The 23,961-nt window shown below is 45.1% G+C and overlaps 1 protein-coding gene across 2 annotated transcripts; it reads left to right on the forward strand.

The window, feature by feature from the left end:
- The first annotated feature begins 839 nt into the window (after nucleotides 1–839).
- On the forward strand, nucleotides 840–23,961 carry KCNG3 (potassium voltage-gated channel modifier subfamily G member 3). Of its 2 annotated transcripts, none has more exons than XM_028724789.2 (2): nucleotides 840–2,200; nucleotides 19,890–23,961. In XM_028724789.2, exons 1-2 carry the CDS (start codon nucleotides 1,467–1,469, stop codon nucleotides 20,533–20,535), a joined length of 1,380 nt encoding a protein of 459 aa, XP_028580622.1. In that variant the 5' UTR covers nucleotides 840–1,466; the 3' UTR covers nucleotides 20,536–23,961. The 2 variants fall into 2 exon arrangements, with proteins under 2 accessions (XP_028580622.1, XP_028580623.1); XM_028724790.2 differs by having other exon boundaries at nucleotides 840–2,167.

Consider the following 23,961-nt stretch of genomic DNA (forward strand, 5'->3'; position numbering starts at 1 on the left):
GATGCTTTCCCCCTCCCTTTCCAGCCAGGAGCGGTGGGAAGGACCTGACTGCTTCATCTTTTTGCAAGAATCATTGGCTGCCTTCTCTTGACTACTTGCAATTCCACTTCTCCACTCAGTCCCATGATCATGGACAGGAATAGGAGGAAATTGTATTCAGCCCTGTAATCACCACTTATAGCGGGCATATTGTGCTAAAACAACAACAACAACCACCACCCTGCTGCTATGCCAGCTTAAGTGTTCCCTCGATTCTTACAGGCACTCAGCCCTGCTTTGCCTTTTGTAACAAGCTCGGCCTGGGAAGAAGAGAAACTTTTAAGTCAATTATAGTGAAGCCACTTAAGGGAGATAATTGGTGGGGGGGGGGGGGCTGCCGAAAAAGAACTTGAAATAGATGTTTATGGAAAGTCCTGTTGCCCCACTCCCAAAGGGCGCCCACAGACAGCAGCCGACAACAGGTCAATAAAGAGTGACTGCCTTCGGACATGACTCAAAAGGGGAAAGGAAGGGGGACAGGTAAGGAGAACTGCGAACTCGAGGACCAGTTGTTTTGTTTCTTAAGTTGCAGTTCCTATAAAAGCCATCTGGGAATAGCAGACAGGGGGAATGCGAATGTAAATATTGTATGGAATAAGTATCTTCTAGAACACGGTTAAGGCGGGCGGTGAAACCTGCCCTCCTCTCGCGCTCCAGGTCCTTGATTCCTCGAGGAAAGTAAAAGAGCAGCCTCTGCTCAGATGCCTCGGTCTTCCTCTCCGCGCGGCGCCGAGCGGGAAAGAGAGGCAGCTCGGCTCGCTCTCCGCCCGGGAGGGGAGGCGGGAGGGAGGAGGCGTGTCCCTTCCCCGCCGCCTCTGCCCTCACTCCGAGGAGACGCGCCGCCGTGTCTCTCAGCCTCGCGAGCCGCGCGCCACACAAGCAGGGAGCGGCGCCTCGAAGGCTGCGCGGCGCAGCCCGGAGCTGTCCAAACTTCGCGGGACTTTGCCTCGCCTGCCTGCCATGCCCTTCGCGAAGCCCGCCTGGGCTCTCTCGCGGCGCAGCGGCGCCTCGCCACAGCCAGCGCCGGGCGACGCGCGACGGGGGCGCACAGAGTCGCCCGCCGCCCCTCGGTGAAGCCCCCCTCTCACTTGCCGCTGCGCTCTTCCTTCGGGCGCCCCGCTCTCTTTCCCTTCCGAGGGACCTCGCGCGCTCGCTTTCCCCTCCGAGGGGGGCCGGGCTGCGCGCGCTCCGCTTGGGAACGGGACGCCGCCCCTCCGAAAGGACGACGCCTAGGCGCGAAAAGAAAGAGCCGGAGGGCAGAGGCATTGAAGCGCGCGCTCTAGACGGCGCCGCTTCGAGGCTGAGCGAGGAGGAGGAGGACCCCGCCCTTCCCCGGCGCGCACCTCGGGGCTGCTGAGGTGCCGCGCGAGCCGCCCGTCCTCCCCCGCTCGCCGTCTCCGCCCTCCCCCGCGCCCGCCCCCCGAGCCATGAACTTTGGCCGGGGGGGCCCGTCGGTGGTGGTGTTGAACGTGGGGGGCACCCGCTACTCGTTCTCCCGGGAGGTGCTGAAGGACTTCCCCCTGCGCCGCCTGAGCCGCCTGCACGGCTGCCTGTCGGAGCAGGACGTGCTGGAGGTCTGCGACGACTACGACCGCGAGCGCAACGAGTACTTCTTCGACCGCCACTCGGAAGCCTTCGGCTTCATCATGCTCTACGTGCGCTACGGCCACCTGCGCTTCGTGCCCCACATGTGCGAGCTCTCCTTCTACAACGAGATGATCTACTGGGGCCTCGAGGCGTCGCACCTCGACTACTGCTGCCAGCGCCGCCTCGACGACCGCATGTCCGACACCTACACCTCCTACTCGGCCGACGACCTGCAGGCCGCCGAGCCCGCCGCCGGGGCGGCCTGGGGCAGCAGCGGCAGCACCACCGCCAGCAGCAGCCGAGGCGGCGCCGGCGCCGAAGCCGAGGAGGGCAGCGACCGCGCAGCGCCCCCGCCCGGCGCCGAGAAGAAGTGGCTGGAGAGGATGAGGAGGACTTTCGAGGAGCCCACCTCTTCCTTGGCCGCGCAGATCCTGGCCACCGTCTCCATCCTCTTCGTCATCGTCTCCATGGTGGTGCTCTGCGCCAGCACCATGCCCGAGTGGCGGGCGGCCGAGAACCGAAGCATGGAGGAGCAAAGCAGGTACACAGCAGACTCACTCAGGGAGCCTTCAGGGTAGGAGGAAATCTTATTCTTAACCCCCCCCCTTCTTCGACGGTGTCCCGTCCGAGTGTGTCCCGTCTCTGTCCTCCTCTCTGCAATGCTCCCTGTCTTCTTCCTCCTCGCCATCTTCATCACCGCGATGGTTGCCTTGCCACCAGTTTCTGCCAAGTGCTGGTGTCACGCTGGAAACAACCATCGGTCAAAGTCCACCTCACCTTTCCCCTTTGCAAAAAGAAAGAAAGAAAGAAAAAGGTGGGGATGGGGCAGGAAAAGGGGCGCACCTCCTTTGAACCAAGGGTAGCTATTTCTCAGAAACTCCTACGGAGTAGAAATGATTGCTCCGCTCAGTTACTTTCTTGCAGTTCTGTGTTGCCTTTTCGTCTGCCAGGAAGTCCCAAGGCAAGGTGTGTGGGGTTCCCAAGGCTGCGTGGGACAGCAACGTTGCTTGTGGGGAGGATTACCCCATCCTAGCACTAACCAGACCCAGGGAGCAATCCCATGCACAAGAAACTGGCATAATGCCAGCTGGTGCAAGTTCAGAGAATGTAAAGTTATGCCAGAACCAAACCCTGGTCAGCAGCAGGGCTGGCAGAGGGGAAACAAGCCTTTAAAATAGGTTTCCTGGTCATGTGACCGAACTGAACGGGCTTAGGATTCAGCCTAATTCCCCTCCATTCTGGTCCAGCCTTCACACACACTTTTTTTTGGGGGGGGGGACTTACTGTGGATTCAACTCAGCCAGCTGATTCAGGATGAGCACATTACACTCATATATTTTGGGCTGAGCCATGGCAGATCTTGCCATGGTATTGCCTCCTCAGATCTGCTTAGCTTCAGCAAGAGGGTGCTCTCATGCGCCTTTAGATTTAGGACCTCACCGTAACATTTTGGATAAGGGGGAGTCAACATTCCAAGACTACAGCAGCAAACTTTCTGGGTGCCAATGGGTGATCTGGGATTTATATTTATTATTATTAATCATAACAATAATAACATTAAAATATTTATAAATTGCACTTTCACAGGAAATATGGCAGGGCAGCATAGTTCCTACCCCAAAGCCTTCATTAAGAGTCTTGCACGGCCCTTCCTCAAGACATCGGGAAAATGGTATATCAGTAGTTTTGGAAAACTAAACTGGCTGGGTTTTATAGACCTGAGAGGCAGCTTCTGAAGTAAGAAGCAGCGCTTCAGTGTCACAGAGGGAGAAATATGCTCTGTCTTTCCACGGAAGGTGTTTTTCCTCCTCCCCATAAAATGGCTAGATAAGCATCTCTTGCAGGATGTTTCAGTTCACTTGCTTTCAAACTGTGTCTTGAGGAACCTGTGATTTCCTTCAGAGTTTATCAGGGATTATTCAGGGTGAAAATCAGGAATGGCAGGCAAGGCTTCCTGAAAGATAAACTTGCCCATCACTGCTAATATTTCTCTGCCATGTGCAGTTATAGGGGTGTGTTCCTGGTTCAGTTTATATGAGGCGATGCCGATACCCAATGCCTGGCCATTGCAATGGACGAACTGCGTGTGTGCTCTAGCCCAGAACATACTCTGTAATCCTCTGTAGATGCAGCTGAGGTCCCATGGCAGAGGAAGTGCAAGGGTCCTTAGCAGCAAATAAAAAGCTTTTTTTGGGGGTGGGGGACTTTCACTGAGGGGGAAAGTTTGAAAAACGGTGCTTGAGGAACTCTCCCTCCAGGCACTTGGTGTCTTAAGACAGGCAGCTGAAAAGGGGGTTAAAGTAAAACATGCAACAGAAATTTATTGCAAATAAGTAAATGAATCAGAAAATTTTAAGCATAGACACATTACAAAAAGGTCAGACCTGTCTTTCAGACTCATCTTCCTCAGTGGACTTGAAAGCTTATTGCAAATAATAAAGGCAAACAATTAAATATTGGCACTAATGAAGGAAACAGAAACAAATAGGGCGAGGAAGCATAAAATTCCAGCTCATCCACAGGCTTTGACTTTTAATTTATCACTGCCCACATGAGGATAAACCTCTTCATTGAAATATATGCACTGAGCAAATTTAAAAAAACTAACACATACACACACAGTGCTTGAAATCTGTTAAGGATTATTTTAACCTTGGTTGTTTGCACATTCTCAGGCCCCTGTCCCCTTGCAAAGCCCACCAGCACTGACTCCCATCTTGCCTCCGCACCTCCCGCTAGCTAACCGAACCTGTGAGCTACCATCTTAATTTCCCGCGATGCCCTGGAGTGACAGCTTGTGGGAGATTAAAATGACGGCTCCACCCACCAGAGGGCACTTTGGCTAGTGTCTCCTCAAGCCTAGAGCCTATCCCTTTCTCCCTCACAGTGGGGGTCTTGATTTGGAATATATGTAGGAAACTGCTTTGCCCTGAGTCAGACCATTGGTCAATCAAGCTCAGTATTCTCTACACTGGTTGGCAGTAGCTCTCCAGGGTTTAGAATGAGTTCATCAACTCTTAACAAGCTTTCCCTGGTGGCAACCCAGAGATCTGTATGGTACTTTGCTGGTGCCTCACGTAGCCACAGCTTTTCTAGCCCATTCTTCCACCTGTCTTTTCATCCATCCTGTCTACCTGGAGTCCTGCTTGTGGCAGCTATCAGAAGAATAGCAGGGAAGGAATGGGCAGGAAATACCATGGATACCTGATTTCTCATTGCACCACGGGAATTTAAAGTTGCAGCCTGAAAACCATACTTCAAAGGTTAAACTATGTGATTCTGATGTAGCTAGAAGATGTCTCCCTGCCTTAATCCATGCCCCTGGGCAAATGCTTTGGACATGAAACAGGATGACCTATATGTAAAGGTTCTCCAAGAATGACAAAAAAATAAATAATTCTGCAGGAATGGGGAATGATTCTCCCAACGCCCCTGACCCACAGAATGCATTATGTTCCTTTCATTTATTTATTTATTTCGTAAAATTTATATACTACTTGAGTGTAAGGAAAAAAACCCTCAAAGCAGTTTTCAACGAGGAGAAAACCCAGTAAAATTATCAACAAAAGTAGTTAAAAACAGCTATTAAAACATTGAAAGAATAATTAAAATCAAAGATAAACTAAAGAACCAGATCAAAACGCATGTCAGCATTCTACGTATCTGAGTAGGTTTGCCTAAACAAAGGAAGTTTTTAGCAGGCACTGAAAAGAGTACAGGGAAGGCACCTGTTTGACATCAATACAGAGAGGGTTCCAAAGTAGGGGTGCTGCCAAACTGAAATACCAATTCCTTACAAATGCAGAGCAAGTATATGTGGCACCTGTAGCAGTGCCAGCTCTTATTAGACAACAACCTCTTCCTCTCATTTAGCATATAGAAACTTTTTTCTGGGCTTGTACCAAGTAATGTTATACCAAGCAAGTAAAGTATTAGACCAGTTTCTGTCAGTAGAAGAATATGCATTCTTTAGAGTGATGCAGAATTCTTCGTTTGGCTGATAAAACGGAGAATTCTGTGAAATTTCATTCCTCCTACATTAATCCAATAACAATCTTATTGAAATTATTATTATTTTTGGTTCCAGATAAGAGAGGAAAGCATGCGAGGTTTGCTTGTTTCAAATTATCATCTGCTGCAGGAAGTTGCTGTTGTATAGAAAATAATGACCTAGCCCTGAAGCATCTCTTAACTTTTGAGCTTTTGATCTCGCAGCGCTCCAACCACGGCTGCACTCATCATTGAGGTCCTGTTTTAAAAGCTGGGCGCTAGCAAGACTGAATAGGGATTGTGGCACGTTTGGTCTCATTGCCATATGGATGATATCTGCTCCCTTTGAAGTTTATGGGGACTTTATTGCTAATTTCACTTGTCTCCTGCTGCTTCCCTCCTTCACAGTCGGGGAGCCATCGAAGCACCTTTATAAAAGAACTGTCTTTCATTTTAAATAATCCTCCCACATCTAAAGATACACTCTAATTAGTAAGCTGGGAAGTTAGGCATTTTAGATAAAACTTCACAGAGGCATGACTTTCTCACAACAAAACTTTGGCAAGCCAGTTTGGGTGGGTGGGGAGAACACTTGTTTTCGATGTGGGTTTGGAAGAAAACTGTCCATGATGTCACATTTCTGAGAAAACTGCCACTATCTGACTTTGTTCCAGTGCTTTATGTACACGTTACTCTTTCTTTAGAACTTGTTGCTTCCCCTCCAAGAAATAGTCCTGGTTTGATAAGTAGTCATTTTTAAAGGTGTATGAATTACTGGAATGAATCTACAGTCAAATGAAACTGCTGCAAAAAAAACCCAAGTACAGTACTTCAAACTGAGCACAACTTCATATCCTTAGACCTGGGCAGCCTCTTTAGTATTTAATATCAATCGGATCCTAGGGGATTTTGGTTTTTTTTTTAAAAAATAGAGCTTCTGGTGGTACTCATATATTGATAAAAGTGTCGTGGGTGCCAGCACAAAATGGCTGCTGACAGCAGCAAAATAAGAAGTGCCAGTACTCTATGCTAGTGAGTACTATCACAAAAAGTCCTGGTTACTACACATTTTTAGTTTATTTCTATATTTGAACCAGATATTTTGTAGGAGGAAAAATAATATGGCCTTCCCACGGATTGGAAGAATCTTAGTAGAAATTGAAATAGATATATAAACCAGTGCTATTGACAGATTTAGGGGAGAATGATTTTCAGGTGTCTTTTATAACAAAGATGCAACAAACAACGTATCAGAATGAATTATGATTATAATATGCGGTAGTAAGATAAACTAGGGGTGAAATAATTGGGCTGAGAGAGATCAAATGATATCCTTTACACTTGGCCTTTATTCAAAGGCAGGATTTTCCACTTCAGATCCTGAGCTGGCATCTTCTTAATATCTGTTCTCATTATCGGACTCTGTGTCCTCAGCTATATCTCTTAATTTCGGCTGAACTTGTGAAGCAGCCCATTTTTGCTGTACCTTCAAAAATCCCATGGGTTTACTCTGGCCATGAATTAATGAAAGCAGCTTTAAAACCGAACACTGGGAACTTTTGACTTCAGCTGAAAATTATTAACTAGGGCCAAGTCCCATAGGAGTGGGGTACACATTAAATTGTCGATAGCTTCTTCTACAAGCATGAAATATGGGGCAACTAACTGTCTCTTTATTAATGGAGTGTGCGCACCACAGAAACGTGCTGTAGAGAGCCACATATGGGACACGTCCACTATAATCATTCAATTGAAAACAACCCACATGGTGGGTGCCACAGAGATGACAGGGCAGAAATAGACGGCGACACAGCCAATTTTGGACATATGCCTGGTGTGAAGTGACTGTTAGCTGAGTGAGACTACAGGTGTATGGGTATCTTTAAGAGTGAACTTCAAAACAAAAGGTAGCATTCAACTATATTTTACTCAGAATAGACCCATTGAAATTAATGTGCATAGAACCATGGAGTTGAATGGGACCCCCAGAGTCCTCTAGTTTAACCTCCTGCAATACAGGAGACTAAGGTGCATTAATTTCAGTGGGTCTATTCTGGGTAACACCTACGTGACTACCATCCAGAAAGCAAAGGGTTTTTAAAAACAACAACCACTAATATTCTTCTGTCCTTTGCCTTCACCTTGAGCAAATCTTTGCTGATTGAAGGTTGTCACGCTTAAAAGGAACTGGGGGTGAAACTTGGCCACCTTTTAATTACCCTTTTTTCCTGTTCAGACCTAATTTTCTCTCACTAATAATTTGTTTTTAATTTGCTTAGTGCCAAGGTCAGTTTTTCAAAATCACACATATCTCTGCTCATCTGTTCATACAGTTCTGCAAATTTCATTTATAAGGTGTTAACAGCCTTTCCACAAGTCAGTTAACAATGATTACTAATGTGACTCGATTCTAACACAGGGCATTTCTGAATTATCAGTTTATTTCAACCAATTCCTAGGAGTCAAACGAATGCAGACAGATAATTAACAAGAGGCCATTTTTGCACAGTCATTCCTGTCTCCCATAAAACATGGTGCTGATTCAACTTCAGCCGTGCTGGATTTGTGGGTGACTAGTGGCCCCAGGTGAGGACTTGCATCCCCTTTGGGGTCAGACATTTGCACCAAGCTCAGAGGACACAGGGTGGGCATCTTGGGGCACCTCGACAACAGCTGCCTATCCAGATACTCGCAGGCCCTTATTGGCTAGTCTCCATGACATCACTACTGGTTTTGACCTCTGCACCATTTTCTGGCCTTTAAAGAGTCGATGCCAGAGTAATTAAATCAGTGTTTTACTCCATCAGAGGCCAGGTGACACCCTCCCCAAGTACTACTTATTCAGTCATTTTTTAAAAAATAATAATGAACCAGCAAGCATTGGTCTTCCTTCTTTTGTTGCTTGAGGTTTAGTTTTATCAAGTTCTTTGCACAACCCCGTCCTCATACCCCCTAGCACTGGACTACAAATATCCACCCTGAGGTTTTTTGTTCAGTCCCCGGCATCTCCATGTAGGGCTGGGGGACAACCTTTTCTGAAATTCTGGAGACACTGCTTGTCAGTGTAGATAATACTGAACTTCATGGACCAGTGGTGTCTGACTCTGTATGTGGCAGGTTCCCATGCTCATAGCTTCTCTGTCGGTGATGCATGCAAATATGTTTTTGATGCATACAAATAAATCTTCCAGGCAGGCTTTGGGAGATTTTGAAACGTTTCCATTTGCAGGGTGAAGACAGAAAATTGTGGGAGTGGGAGAGTCTGTGTGCATGTGTATGAAGTTTTGTTTTATTTTTTTAAGTGGAGATACTGAATGAAATTATTACCAAATTTCGCTTATTACTCTTGGTACTGGAAGGTTAACAGAATGGTTAAGCCATATATTTGGCAAGAAATGGAGCAGAACATAAAACCACATAGGACCAAATACAAGAGTAGATAACTTTGTAAAATAAATAAATTATTGAGTTTCAGAACAAACACCAAAAATATACAGTATAAAACTATACTGTATGTATTCAGAATTCAGAAGACACCAGCCCCTTTCCATGAACTGTCCCCCTTCTCCTTCTCCAGAGAGCTCAATGTCACCAGCACAACCAAAGCATATCCATAAGTACTTGGTTACAGCAGGAACAGATAAGAATAGCCGATCATTTCACACTTTTCAGAGGTCGCTGGTAAAGCAGACCTGGCAGTATCCAGTCCAAAGCCACCTGATGTTCTTTCCAGCTGGAAAGCTGACAGGCTTCTCAAAAGAAGTAGCTGCAGTTTCTCTCTCCCTGTAAGAGAGAGATAGAGAGCGAGAGCATGGAAACAGCTATAATGGGTACCCATCTTGAGCTCTTTGCTAGAACCAGTACAATCCCCGCCTCCCAAGGCAGTCACCATACTCTGCTCTCTTGTGTGCCCATGTAAGAGAATGGAAGGGTTAAGTGGAGAGTTCAAGGTGCCCAGAGAACTTAAAGTGGAAAAGGTATGGTGCCAGGTTAGGAGGGAAGCACAGCGTAGGATAAATGGGCAGGGAGTGGGGGACTGTGGGCAATTGCCAATAATAGTCCTACTCAGAGTAGACTCAATGAAATGAATGGACATAACTAACAAATCCATTAATTACAGTGGGTTTGCTCTGATACATTACCCGAGTGTGAAATGATCTATCTTTATCTATCTATCATCTATATCATTTCTCTCTCTCTCTCTCTCTCTCTCTCTCTCTCTCTCTCATCGATCTATCATCTATCTATCTATCATCTATCTATCTATCATCTATCTATCTATCTATCTATCTATCTATCATCTATCTATCATCTATCTATCTATCTATCTATCTATCTATCTATCTATCTATCTATCATCTATATCTATCTATCATCTATCTATCTATCTCTATCTCTATCTCTATCTCTATCTCTATCTCTATCTCTATCTCTATCTCTATCTCTATCATATATCTAGCTTTACTGCTCCATAATCCCTGTGTGATTTCCTGGAGCCTCTGCTGTAAAATAATTTAATAGGGCAAACTGCCCTCTACAACAAGCAGATGAACACCAAACATTTGCCAAACCTTGCAATAAAAGAGATTGCAACCAAACACAAGGAAGAACTTTTCTGAAGAGTAGTACTCAACTGGTTTCACTTGAGCCCTCTCCCTTCTTTTAGCTTTTGCAAATTTAACATTCACTGTTCATATTCCTCTTGCTCCCACATAGCAGATGGCTCACGAGGGTGCCTTAGCCTTTCTGATCTATGCTCTCTCCCATAAATTAACCCAGGGCATGACTTACTGAAATGCATGTTGTGGAAAATCTATCTTAGGGTAGCTTTTTCCAGTGCTTTTCCATAACAGGTCATTTGGAGCAATTCAACACGATGAAGCCATCTTTAAACACACACACTGGTCCTGTGATGCCAATAAAACTGTCTTGTACATGTTTTTTTTGGAAACTTTCCCCAAGGATGTGCATGTGCAGCAAGAACAGACTGTCTCACCCAACACCTCACTCTGTATGCTGGGATTGTGATTTTTTAAGGGTGTGTGTTTTACCGAAGGCACAGTTTACTAACCATAAAACCCCTGGGTTCTTAATCTCAACTAAAGCCCAAAGAGCTGCTTCTGGAAACACAACACATTATCATTTGTGGAGAACATTTATCCCCCATTATAAAATTGATCTCTGCAAAGGTATTGAATTCCTATGAGCACCAGTAAAATATGTCAGAAGGCGGTAGGACTGCAGAACATTTAAACGTGAATTTAAAAAGAGATAAAACTGTTCTAGGCGTATATCCAGTTTGGCAAGTCCTATTCTATAGCTCCCTTTTATTTCTGGCTTCCATTCTAAACTTCTTTAAATAGAGGATTGTGGGTGGCTAATGAAAACTATAGGCATAACTTTAAACATATGGCTATACTGTAGCTTATCTTCTGCAACGCTCTGTGTATTTTAGAAGAAGCTCCTCGGAGTAATTTACCCCTATATTTACACTGCATACTGACCAGAAAAAGGCAGACTGGGCTTGCACCACATTCAAATTGGTGTGTTTTAAGTGGTAAGTTATGTGATTAAGTCCCAGAACAATCCGGCGAAAGTGAAGAACTATCAAGGCCTGTTCGAACGAGAGACTGACCAGATTGGGGCTTCAGTTTTGGTCGAATTGTGTTCATAATTTAATCCATATTACTCATTGTTTTATCTGACTCCAGTAGAACATCCTTGCACTTATATTAGAGATCAGCAACTAGGGAATCATGGGGCTTTGGGTCTTCTGTCCCTCTAACACAGCCTTGGCCAACATAGTGTCTTCTAGATGTTTTGGACTGTAAGTACAATCACAGTATTGTGCTGGGAAGAGAGGAACCTCTCCTCCCAGCCCAGTGAGATCACTTTTAATTTACTTTTTAAAATAATATTTATCTGTTTCCTATTTAAGACACTTTTGGGTGTAAGATGACACACAAAGAAAGCTAGAATAATAAAAATAAAGTTCTCCAAAGAGCCGAGACAGAGTTTTTTGTGGTGTTTGCTGTGTTTGTCTGCATGTGTGCTGTGTATGTGGCAAGTATGGGTGTGCTGTGTGTGAGAGTAAGTATGGGGTGCCATTGCTCCCATTGGCAACACCCTCTCTCACTTTGGTCATGCGCACTGCTGGCAAGTGGCCCTCAGAGGCCTGGCCAATAGCAAGTGCAGCCCTCAGGTCAAGAAAGATTACCCACCCCAGTACAGACTTGTCAGCTTTGGAGATAGACCTAGTGAATGAGCGGTGGAGCATTGTGAGTACCATTTAGTTCATTCCAGTTTTGATTCTACAGCTGGATTCAGACACAGTGCAAAACCATGGTTTGTGCCAATCATAGTTAGGAACCTATACAATGGTTTGAGCCTTGGGAACTTCTTTTTGTATGCTTTTGTTTCCCATCTGCTTAATTTGTAAGATCGCTCCCATTTCCGCTTGTGGTTTGTTAATGGTCTGTGAATTCAGCCATAACTGCAAACCACAGTTAGCACAAACTGCTGTTTGCAAACCAGCTTCAAGCTGTGGCTTTATATTCTGGTTTGTGAGCCCCAAACAATCCACTGCTTGTGGGCAGGATTGGAGTCCGATATTAAAGCAATTCATGGATTTGCAGTTAGCCACTCGCCTGATTAACTGTGATCAGAGTCCGGATGGCCTTCAGGCTAATGTCCCATGCAGGAGGGGGGAATAGCTATGTGGATCTGTTATTCTCCCTCCTCTCTGTAGTGTTACCATGCAACCTAAATACTATGTTTCTTGTAGGGTTAAGGGGCCATAGCTCAGCACAAAAACACATGCAGAAGGTTCCAGGTTGCGTCTCCAGCTAAATAATTTGAGATAGTAGGGGTACGAGAAAAATAAACATCTCCTGATGATGCCTTGGGAGGCAGAGTGGACGATACTAAGGCAGATGAACCAGTGGCCTAATATTGCATAAGAATCCTTACCCAAGCTTCATTGCAGGAGGAACAGTCATGGATTGTGGGAGATAGTGACCCCTCTTTATAGATGCATCGCTGTGCTAGATAGTATGAGCATCTTAGGCATACTTTTTCGGAAGTTAAGTGCTAATTGGATCTTCCTTCCAAACAAATGGACTGAAGCTCAAATTCACATTAACTTGTAAGCAGCTGGAAAAATGCCATTTACTAACTTCCATGAGATTTTGCCTAGGTAACAACTGGAGGCTGGAGGGGAATTTACTGGTGTTTTCTAAGGTTTCCTTGATTCTGGAATACAAGCATGTTCTTGCAAAAAAATAATAATGATGTAGACTAGTTCAATCATGCGCTGTCTTGTCTTCTGTTTTTCCCCCTTCGTGTTTCTTGTCCTGCATATACTGTGTTTTATTCAGACATTTAGTGGACGATGAGGCCAAACCTCTGTTTCCCCCTGTTTTAATGCTCAACAAATTTACTGGAGAATTTTAGACAACCTCCAAAGGGAAAAATGTGCAATTTGCAACTGAAAGATGCTTTGACAGCTCGGAATGTAATTACTTTTGAGTACAACAAACTAGCCTTATTAGTGATTTTTAAAAGAATTCTCAGGCTGTCTGAACCAGTCTATATGTAAAATAGGCTATTCTGTTTGGGTCTTATCAGTCAGAGCAGAAAATTAAACAAAATGATTGGTTTATAGTAAAGACGAAGAAGAAAGCTGCAAGAACCCTAGATTTCGAATCAACAGACAAAGAATTGCATTAAAATAACTTTCATTAAAAGGCTGATAAATACTCCAAATTAGAGAGTTTTAGACAAGGACTAAATTAACATTCAACTCAAGTGCAATCAATACAAAAGAAAATTGAATGGCCATATGCGTTGGAATATGTAGATGTTGGGAATATGTAGTTTCTCAGGTTTTCTTAATTTAACTATGACAGCATTCACAAATGCTGAATTACAGTTTTTTGTTTAAAGACAAATTCACTGGAATTAAGGATACTAACAGTACAATCCTACACACATCTACTCAGAAATAAGTAGCATCCAATGGAGCATAGTTCTAGGAAAGTGTGCAGGATTGTAGCCTTATAGCACAATCATGTCTATTCAGAAGGAAACCTCACCGGACTCAGTGGGGTTTACTCCCAGGTAATTGGGTATGGGATTTACAGAATTCAGTGTGGCCTTGCTCCTGTACCCACTTATCTGGGAATAAGCCCTACTGAACTCAATAGGATTTGTTTCTGACTATAGGAGAGCACCACACAATACCGATATTTCCAATATCAGAACAAAATCACACACTCACAGTTTTCATCATTACACATAGCTGAGCCGGTATCAAAACAACAGGGATGCCTTTTTTAAAAAATGCATTTTTCTCTGGCACCATTCATCTATTTCAGGAGTTCCCAGAACCTGAGGTCCATTAGCTTCACCTAGGTAGTTCTGCAGCATGTCCATAAAAACACAATTGAAAATCTCACAGCATCTAGCGCTGTTACAACAACGGGCACAAAAAGCATTAAGCGATCTGCTGAGGCCCTTTGCAATTTGCAAGTGGTCCACGAGGAAGAAAGTTTAGGAACTACTGATTAATTTTATGATGTAGCTGCATTTTGAAACTACCATCCTGCCACTTGCTTAGGAGAATTCGGGATTTTTAAAGGAGCGCATATTTGGGCAGGGCAAGCTGTCATAAAAAATGGATGATATTCAATTTAAATTAGGTGCTGTTAATGCCAGTTGTCACAATGGTGCACTGAGAACTGGGTGAGGCTTGCTTCTCCTCTTGCCCTGCTTCATTAGCCAGGCACAGCACTGCACCGACTGGTAGTTTTGGACCAGAACCTGGACGGTGCTTGGCCATAGCAGCTTATTTATTTATCATCCATTAATTGTTCTAATGCCCCGCCCCTCTTCCTAATCAGAGCCCAGGGCAGCTGAAAGCAAAACCACACCAATGTACAGAAGCACAAAACAGCAATTAAGGCTACAGCAAATCCGCAACAACTTTTAAAGCAGGAGCAGCAAACGGTACATTCTCTCGCCAGCAGTGTGCAATTAACCGCCGAATGCCTGGGGAAATAAAAAATGCTTTAAGTGCAGCGGAATTGTGTGCGGCAGAGAAAGGTAGAACTGGCGAGAGCTCCTTTTCACATGGCTTCCTTCTGATTTTTTTGCAAGCCGCTTGCAGATTAGCACAATCCTACATTGGCCTTGGGGAAACTGCAGAGTTTCTTGAGGGGGCGGGGGAAGGATAATGTGCATGTAGTGCTTGCGTCACTGTAAAATGTTCATGCTGCCATCTTCAACCAACTTGGACCTTCCTGAAGTTTTGGACTGCACTTCCCATCACCTTTGACCTTTGGTCATGCTAACTTGGCCTGACGGATTTGTAGCCTAAAACAGGTGGAGGGCAGCAGGTTCACAAAGTCCAGGTTACACTGATGCACCAGCCATGGAGGAGTAGGAATCACCTGCCATCTGAAGGCATTTATTACCATAGCAGTATCAATCACACTGTTCAGCACAGTTGCATCTCTGCCTCTGGATTCAGAGCTATGGATTCTCTTTGCAGTCCCGCAGAGAGTCCTGATGGAGCCACGGTTGCCAATTGCCTCTCTTCCCCACAACACCACCAGTTTGGTGCTCTCTGCTTCATATATTCACGAGCACTTGCTATATTCTCCCAGTGATTCATACAAGTCAACAATGGGAAACATGAGCTTTTGAAGAGCGTTGGAATCCTTAAGGCAAAAGAGGAATGAGAGTGGGCGGAGTGAGGTTGCAAAATAGCACACGAGGCACTCTTGTCTGTGGAGGCTACAAAGCCAACATATTTTACTGAACCCAGAAAAAAGTGGTAAAAAAATTGTTTTCCCTTTAAAAATACAAAATATGTGGTTCCTTTTTGCAAGCATTCCAGTTGTGCAAAACACTTGGGAAATGCTATAACATGATATAAACATTTCCCTTTGAGTCCCCTGAGGTGAGAGTAGATGTGACATGGATGACAAAAAGTGAACAAGTGGCATTGGGAAGAGATTTGACCTCTCATCCCACTTGTGCTATGTCTCCGAATGGCTTGCAGGCCAGTCTGGTTGCTGAACACTGCTGTGATCAAAGTGAAACTACGGGGCTATATTTGCCTCTAAATTGTGCGGAAATAGGAGCACGCTGTGTTTCCTAATGTTGCTTTTGCTAGCCTGGAAGATGACAAAAACAAAGGCTGCAGGCTTATCCCCAGGCAACTGTATGTTATATCCATGATGGTGGAGTAACCACCTTGGCCACAGGCCAGAGCTCCTCAGGATTTCAGCACACCCCACCCATGGTCCTCCTCTTCAGGAGCTGCTTCTTTCGTTGCCCCACATCCACATCCTGCCTATGAACATTTTGCAAACTTGTAGTGGAGATCTCTCTTACCGTGCAACAGCACTTCCACTGGTGCAACCAAGCTTCTCTATAGGCAGTGGGTTCTGCTTCTATTTCTGAATCTTGTTACCTGGTGAAAACGGGGTGATGATAGCCTAGTGGATGTGGTGGTGATGCAGAGGAGTTGCTGTTAAGGTAAGTGGTCATCCTTTGAGCAAAGCCTGCTCATAGTTTAGTTACTGAACAAGATTTAAACACCGTTTGATCGTAATAAAATCTCTCTGCAAGGAATTTTATAGATATAGATATATCTTGATGCAAAAAGTTTTTAAAAACCAAGTAATTAAAAACATTACAAAGATAATTAAAAAGAACAGCAAAAGATTAAATCACATAAACATCTCTGTGTCTGGATAAGCTTGCCTGAACAGAAACATTTTATGGCGAAAAGAGTATAGCGAAAGTGCCCGTCTGATGTCAATAGTCAGAACGCCGAAATGCAGGTGCTGCCGCACTCAGAGATTGATTTCTTAAAACTCTGGGACAGATACTATGCAGCATGTGGCCTTGCTGAACACCGAAGCACTTGATTGGGCACATAGGTTGAGTAAGGAGATATCTCACAGATAAACTGGTCTCAAGATGTTGAGGGCTCTTATAGCAACACCTTGAACTTAGTCCAGTAACAAATTGGCAACCGGTATAGATCTCTGAGCTGAGTTACATGCTGGCAGGGTCTCACTCTTGCCAGCAACTGTGCTGCAGCATTCTGCACTAACTGTAGTTTCTGGATCAAGTGCAAGGGAAGCCTCACACAGAGTGCATCGCAGTAATCCAGTCAGTCACCAGTGCCTGAATTCCTGTTGTCAAGCTCTCTAGTTCACGCTGTATTCTGCCAGGCTGTGTAGCTGCTCCCTCAGGGGGAGTGCAACCCCATCCAGGACAGACAGTTGACTATTTTTTGGACCACTCTCACACACTGCCTCTGTCTTGCCAGGATTCAAGCTCAGCTTATTGCCCTCCTGCATCCCACCACCACGTCCCAGTCCCAGTCCAACTCCCGCACAGCCATTCCCAATTCAAATGTTATGGAGAAACAGAGCTGAGTATCACCAGTATACTGATGACATCTTGCTCTCAAACTCCTAGCAGCTTCACATAGATAAAGTAGTGCTCTGGGGCAGAGCACAATTGCCATGGGGGCAAAAAGCACTCTTCCAGTGCTGCTCTCAGGACTTGGTCCTGTAGGTAGGATCAGATCCACTGTAGCAGAATGCACCAAATTTCCATTCCTTGAAGCCTGTCCTGGAATGCCATGAGCAATGGTATTGAAACCCATAGATCAGGAAGAAGGAGCAAGGTTGCAACCCCCCGACCCACTCTCTGAAAAGGTCATCCATCTGGGTAGCCAAGGACAGGCCTGAACCCAGAGTAGAATGGATCTAAATAACCTTCGACGGGACGGGGGTGGCGCTGTGGGTTAAACCACAGAGCCTAGGACTTGCCGATCAGAAGCTTGGCGGTTCGAATCCCCGCAATGGGGTGAGCTCCCATTGCTCAGTCCCTGCTCCTGCCAACCTAGCAGTTCAAAAGCAGGTCAAAGTGCAAGTAGATAAATAGGTACCGCTCTGGCAGGAAGGTAAACGGTGTGCTACTCTGGTTTGCCAGAAGCGGCTTAGTCATGCTGGCCACATGACCCAGAAGCTGTACACCGGCTCCCTCGGCCAATAAAGCGAGATGAGCGCCACAACCCCAGAGTCGGCCACGGCTGGACCTAATGGTCAGGGGTCCCTTTACCTTTACCTTAAATAACCTTCGACATCCAAAAATGTTTGCAGATGCCCCAGCACAATGCTCTCTGCCTCTGATTCCGCTAGCAATTATTTCAATCCAAGGAGTCTGGGGCTGGTTTCTTTAGGAGTGGTACCACAGTCTCTTTCAAGGCAGCAGGGACCGCATCCTCACACAACGAAGTGTTAACCATGCTCTGGACCCCAGCCAGGCGAACCCTCTCTGCTAGATTTCATAAGCTGAGAGGAAGTCAAGAGCGTGCATTGTCAGGGGCATAGCCACCAGCAACTTTGTCCACACCAGCTGACTGCAGAAGCCGAAACGTGTCCCGCAGCACATCAGCGACTATTGCATTGGGTACTTCTTCTGTAACTGCGGCAACTGCAGAGTCAAGGTCAGTCTAAAGCAGAGCGACTTTATCCTCAGAGTGGACAGCCAGTTGGTCACAACTGCTCCTTGGATGTTCCAGCGGCCCCTCCTCCAAAGTGGGAGTGAGCGATCTCTGGAACATCCACCGGTTCAGCTAACAGAGGTTGCAACACAAACTGCAGAATGAGCAACCTTCACAGTCCGCACTGCCACAAGTTAGACAGAATTGTGTGCACAAGCCAGTGTTCGGCAGGCTTTGAAGCTCTCGTGGCGTGATATGTTTATTTTGTAAGTTATCTGTTCTGTATTGCTTTTGTAATTTATATTACGAAAAGCAATATAAAGCCCATGAAGCAAAACCTTAAAATGATTTTCAGAAGCTACACAAAAAAAAGCCCATGTCGTTAGCAGCATCATTAAAAACGACTTAAGCCATCAGCCCCCGAATTGGCTTTACTGCCTGTGCAATGCTGACTGCGTACTATTAGAAAGTTTCCGCCGTGTTTGAACAGGGCATTCAGTTTCAATCAGAACTGTCTATGCTGTTTTAAAGGCCCCTTTCCAGCTTTCCCGTCACCTGGTAATAACTGTATCTGGTGCTCTGATTTAAGGATGTTGGTAACACAGCGTTCAGTTCAGTTCAGTGACTTCAACCACCTTGGAGAAATGCTTAGGCTGTTTTACAGTTGACTGGTAATTATTCATCTGGGAAATCATTTTAAAAGGGCCTAGAATAGAGTCCTGGAGGGGAATAAAAGTGCTGACTAATTTGATCTAAATGCAGGAGTGCTGATCCCGTGTGCACACATGCGCACATTTCGTCAGCTTTTTCTCCACTGCAGCATGGCGCACTACTGGTACCTATTAGTTTTTGGTAGTATTATTGGTTTGCTTTCCATCCTTCCCTTCCTCCCAAAGGAGCCCAGGACAGCAAACAACAAAGCTGCTAAATTAAACAATTAGAAACAAAATGGAAAAAATGGAAAACAAACATTAAGGGCATCTAAAATCATTTAGAAACAGCCACGTATCTAACAGCCCCATGGCTAATAATTTCAAGGTTGCCGGAAACTGTATCTTTCAGCTATCAAATGCCTATGTGAACAGGAATGTGTTCCAATGCCTCCTGAATGTTAATGAATGAGAGAGGGAGAAATACCTCACCAGAGAGGGCATTCCACAAATGGGGAGCCACCACCTCAAAGGCCCTGTGGTGGGTCAGTGCCAACCAGGCAGCACCAACAGAGCCTCTCTTGTTGAAAGTAGGGCCTAAGTTTGCTGATACTGGAAGAGGTGCCCCTTAAGGTACTTGGGTCCCAAGCTGTTTGCCAATACTTGACCTAATGTCATCAGTTCCTCAATTTCTTAGATATTAGAGGTTCCTTTTTGACATGTCTTAAGATTTTAAATAAATTCATAGAATCAGAAAACATAAAATCAGGCATAGTGCATTTACTAAGAAAAATATGTTTCTATTATTCTCCCCCCAAAAAAGCCATCAGTATGTAAAAAACCAGGCTTTAAGAGAAAAAAGTTCAAGTGAGAGGTGTTTCTGGCAGCCTCTAATCCATTAGTATCTTACTAATAGCCGCTAGAAACCTGTTATTTGTGAGCTGAATCAAAATCCAGTAAAAAACTCTTACTTGGCATGCTTGTCTGCTAAAAGTCTGAGTCCGTGTCAGTGTAATAGCGTCCAAGTTCAACTGACCGACCAACCAAAGTTACTCACAGGAATTGAATTGTTTTGCTTGTGTTTCTTTCAACAGGATAATTGAAGCAGTCTGCATAGGCTGGTTCACTGCAGAGTGCATTGTGAGGTTCATCGTCTCCAAAAACAAGTGTGAGTTTGTCAAGAGACCCCTGAACATCATCGACTTGCTGGCAATAACTCCCTACTACATCTCTGTGCTGATGACTGTTTTTACAGGGGAGAATTCTCAGCTCCAGAGGGCTGGAGTCACCTTGAGGGTCCTGAGAATGATGAGGATTTTTTGGGTGATTAAGCTCGCCCGCCACTTCATTGGCCTTCAGACTCTTGGCCTGACCCTCAAGCGATGCTATAGGGAGATGGTGATGCTGCTCGTCTTCGTCTGCGTTGCTATGGCGATTTTCAGCGCACTCGCCCAGCTCCTTGAACACGGGCTGAAATTAGGAAAGCCCAACGAAGGCTATGCCAGCATCCCGGCTGCTTGTTGGTGGGTGATCATCTCTATGACCACGGTTGGTTATGGCGACGTATGCCCCGTCACCGTACCCGGAAGGATTCTTGGAGGGATTTGTGTGGTCAGCGGGATTGTGTTGCTGGCCCTGCCTATCACTTTCATCTACCACAGCTTTGTGCAGTGTTACCATGAGCTCAAGTTCCGGTCTGCTAGGTACAGCAGGAGCCTCTCTGCCGAATTCCTAAATTAATGGATAGCACAACTGCATTTCGTAGCAGCACTTATTATGGTGAAGGAATCGACCGGACCCTCCTTGTTTCTTCCCTGTTCCTGGTGACTGACAGGAGGGGCAATGCCCTATGCCCTTAAAGGAATGCTTTCCCTCTCTCCACCTGCAGGTTGACCACTTTCTCAATGCAGGGATGAAAGCAAAGCACTCATTTCCTTAGTCTCATCGCACACGAGTGTCTCCAGCTTGTTGGACATTGCAGGCGGTATGCACTATTTAGAGTGAAGCACATGCATTTAAAATATGTCTTTGATTTTGATGTTCTCATTCATTTCAAGGTCTGTTTTCAGGAGCACACACAGTCCAGAGACTCAAGTGATCAAGCTCGGTGCACCCAGAGTGGGTGGGTGGTATTTCTTTATTTTTTTAAAAAAAACAGCCTTTTGCATCATATGGCTAGCCGCTGTTGAACTTGGCTGTGGGTGCTGCAAAAGCCATTTGTGATTCGGTTTGGGGTGAGAAGGTTCTTTGCAGGGGGAGCAGGTTAGCAGTCTTGTTTCTCCTGAACAACGCACTGGGCATCTCAGTGAAGCTTTCCATGTTGTGCTGTAAGTTGTGATGACTGGGATCCTGCCATCATCTCCCTTTATTGGAGGTTTTTCCAGCAGCCTCTTTGACCAGAGACAATAGTGGATAAAGAAATGGAGAATGTCAATCTGGTGCCTTCCAAATTCTGTCAGTCTCTTAATTCCCAGCAATTCTTGCTAGCTTGGGCAATAATGAAGGATGGTGGGAATTGTAATGCAACGACATCTGGAAGGCAAATGGTTGAAGAAGGCTGATATGAGAAATTATTTCTCTGCCCTACTGCTTCCTGCTGTGGGAGCCAGTGTGGTGTAGTGGTTAAGAGCGGTACTCTTGTAATCTGGTGAACCGGTTTCGTGTCTCTACTCCTCCACATGCAGCTGCTGGGTGACCTTGGGGCAGTCACACTTCTCTGAAGTCTCTCAGCCTCTCTCACCTCACAGAGTGTTTGTTGTGGGGGAAGAAGGGAAAGGAGAATGTTAGCCACTTTGAGACTCCTTAGGGTAGTGATAAAGTGGGATATCAAATCCAAACTCGTCTTCTCCCCTGGAAAGGTGTTTGTTTTGACTTGGTTAACCAGTTGTAAAACTTAAGTGATAATCTCCTCTTAACATTGGCTCTGCTTAGAACAGTGGTTGTCTGGCGGTGTTAAGAAGAACCTTTGGGTTCTCTTAAGAGCTTATCAAGGGTTTCCCCAGTGATGAGCTCCGTAATGGTAAGATAAGCCAGGACATTACTAATAGTCTCCCGCTGCAATGCATACAGATGTTATTTTGGTGCGTTTTGAGGTTTCAACTGAGTTGATGGCAAAGCTCAGCAGGCCTAGTCAGTCCCAGATGTGAGAAAGCACCTTAGAAGGGTCAGTGAACACATGTTTGTCTCTCACACAGGGCTTCCTCTGCAGATGAGTCAACGTAGAAAGGGTTTGCATAATATGAAAAGTTTGGAAACCATTGTGTTCCAAATGCTTGAATCATCACCTAAAATAATCATCAATTTGCATGGTAAGAAAAGGGAATCCTATACAGAAAGATCATTTATTTGGAGCCCTATTATTCCTTGAACATTGAAGGTCTGTTGTCTGTTGTACACCACCTCCTTGCCTCACACACACCCCATACAGTTGAGGAAATAATCCGATATCCACTAAAGCCGAGCAAATCTGTATTAGCGAAAGTGGAGTCGGCAAAATTACCAGATTCCAGATTTACAAACTGAGATGAGAATCTGGCCTTTTTTCTCCCTGTTGTGCCACATGTTTTCTGGTGAAGCAAGATTTTCTGGCATTCCAGTCCTAAATAACTCTGCTCAGAAACAAAGCACTTCATTGCAAGTAAGTGTCTTTAGGGTTCAGCGACAAATGTGATTAACGGGAGAGTGCTGCTATTGGACTTTATAAAAATTCAGTTGCTGACAATGTGATAGATGTATTTAGAGGGGACTCGTCTGTGAGATATTGCTGAGCCTGAGTTATGTTGCCAACTCTGTTCCATCAGTATGAAAGCCTTTGTTTGAAAGCCTTCAATTTGTTGTTCTTCCCCTCCCTCCTCTTTTTATTAATGATTGCAGTACAATAGCCAGAGTGGTGGAGGAGATAAAGAGAGAGGGCAAAGTAGTAAAAGTCCCTGCCTAGCCCTGAAAGTAAGTTGGTGGCTCTGGGACCGTTTCTGTCTCTCAGCCTAGACTTGCTTCCAGGTAAGTCATTCATAGGTTGACGGGAGAATAAAATAATGCCATATGTAGAGATAGATAGGAAGGCCTGGGGAAAAAACTGGAAAAATGGGGGGGGGCAGGTTCCCCCCTGTTTTCCCCCAATGCCATTTTTCCCCAGAAAAAATGAAACAAAGTGTGTGGTATATCAAACTCTCTTTTTTCAATTTTCTGGGGGAAAATGGCTTTTTAAAAAACCGGAAAAAACCCTGGTTTCCCCCCAATTTTTCTGTTTTTCCCCTGGCCTTCCCATCTCTAGCCATTTGTGAGTTCCTTGGAAGAAGTATAGAAAACAAATGTGGCAATAAAGTAAGACACACAGATCTCCCAGGAAAATAATTGGAAGTTTCATACCCGAGATAAGGACTACTTCTCCACACTATAATGGCAGGGAAATAGGGCAAAGGGAAATCAGATATGCAACATACTGAGTTCTGGCCCAGGAACTTCTTACCTACGAGCTTCCAGATGTGGTTGGACTTCAGTTCCCATCATCCCCAACCATTGTCCGTGCTGGCGGGGGCTGATGGGAGCTGGAGTCCAAGAACACCTGGGAGGCTTACAGGTTCCCCATCCCTAGTCCATGGTCTAGTCCAGTCTCTGGAAAAACCTCCTCAGACCACCCCCACCAGTTTGTAATCCTTTGTCCAAAACCGTCCATGCCTCCTTTGTTTTCTTTGCCAACCATGGCTAATAAAACGATTTTCTTTTAAGGGAGAGATTCTTTGGATCATGTTGAACCATGGCATCAGCTGTGCCTCATTGGCAGGTTTGCAGACTTCATTTATATATAAATATATTGCAGTCAAATGGGAATTTGTTATCCCCGTCTTTGATAACGATCCTTACAGAAGGAAGCCATTCAGACCTGATATACTTCAATATGGTTTATTGATTGAAAGGTCAAAAATAAAACGCAGCTCCGCTGATACGGAAAAGAAGCTTTCGAGCTAAATATAAGTTGTGCTATGTAAAAAGCAGTATGTACTCTCTTGTAAATGTAGAACCAAAATAAAGGAATTCTTGTTCTTTTGTAGTGCTGCTTAATGGCGCTATTAATACGACTTAGGAAAGCTGCCATAATAGACCTACGCTGTTTGAACATTAAATATAGGCACAGTCAAGCCAGGACTGTTTGCTGAGAAACGTCAA

Source organism: Podarcis muralis, chromosome 3 (genome assembly GCF_964188315.1).
Source record: "Podarcis muralis chromosome 3, rPodMur119.hap1.1, whole genome shotgun sequence".
Classification (NCBI taxonomy): Eukaryota; Metazoa; Chordata; class Lepidosauria; order Squamata; family Lacertidae; genus Podarcis; species Podarcis muralis.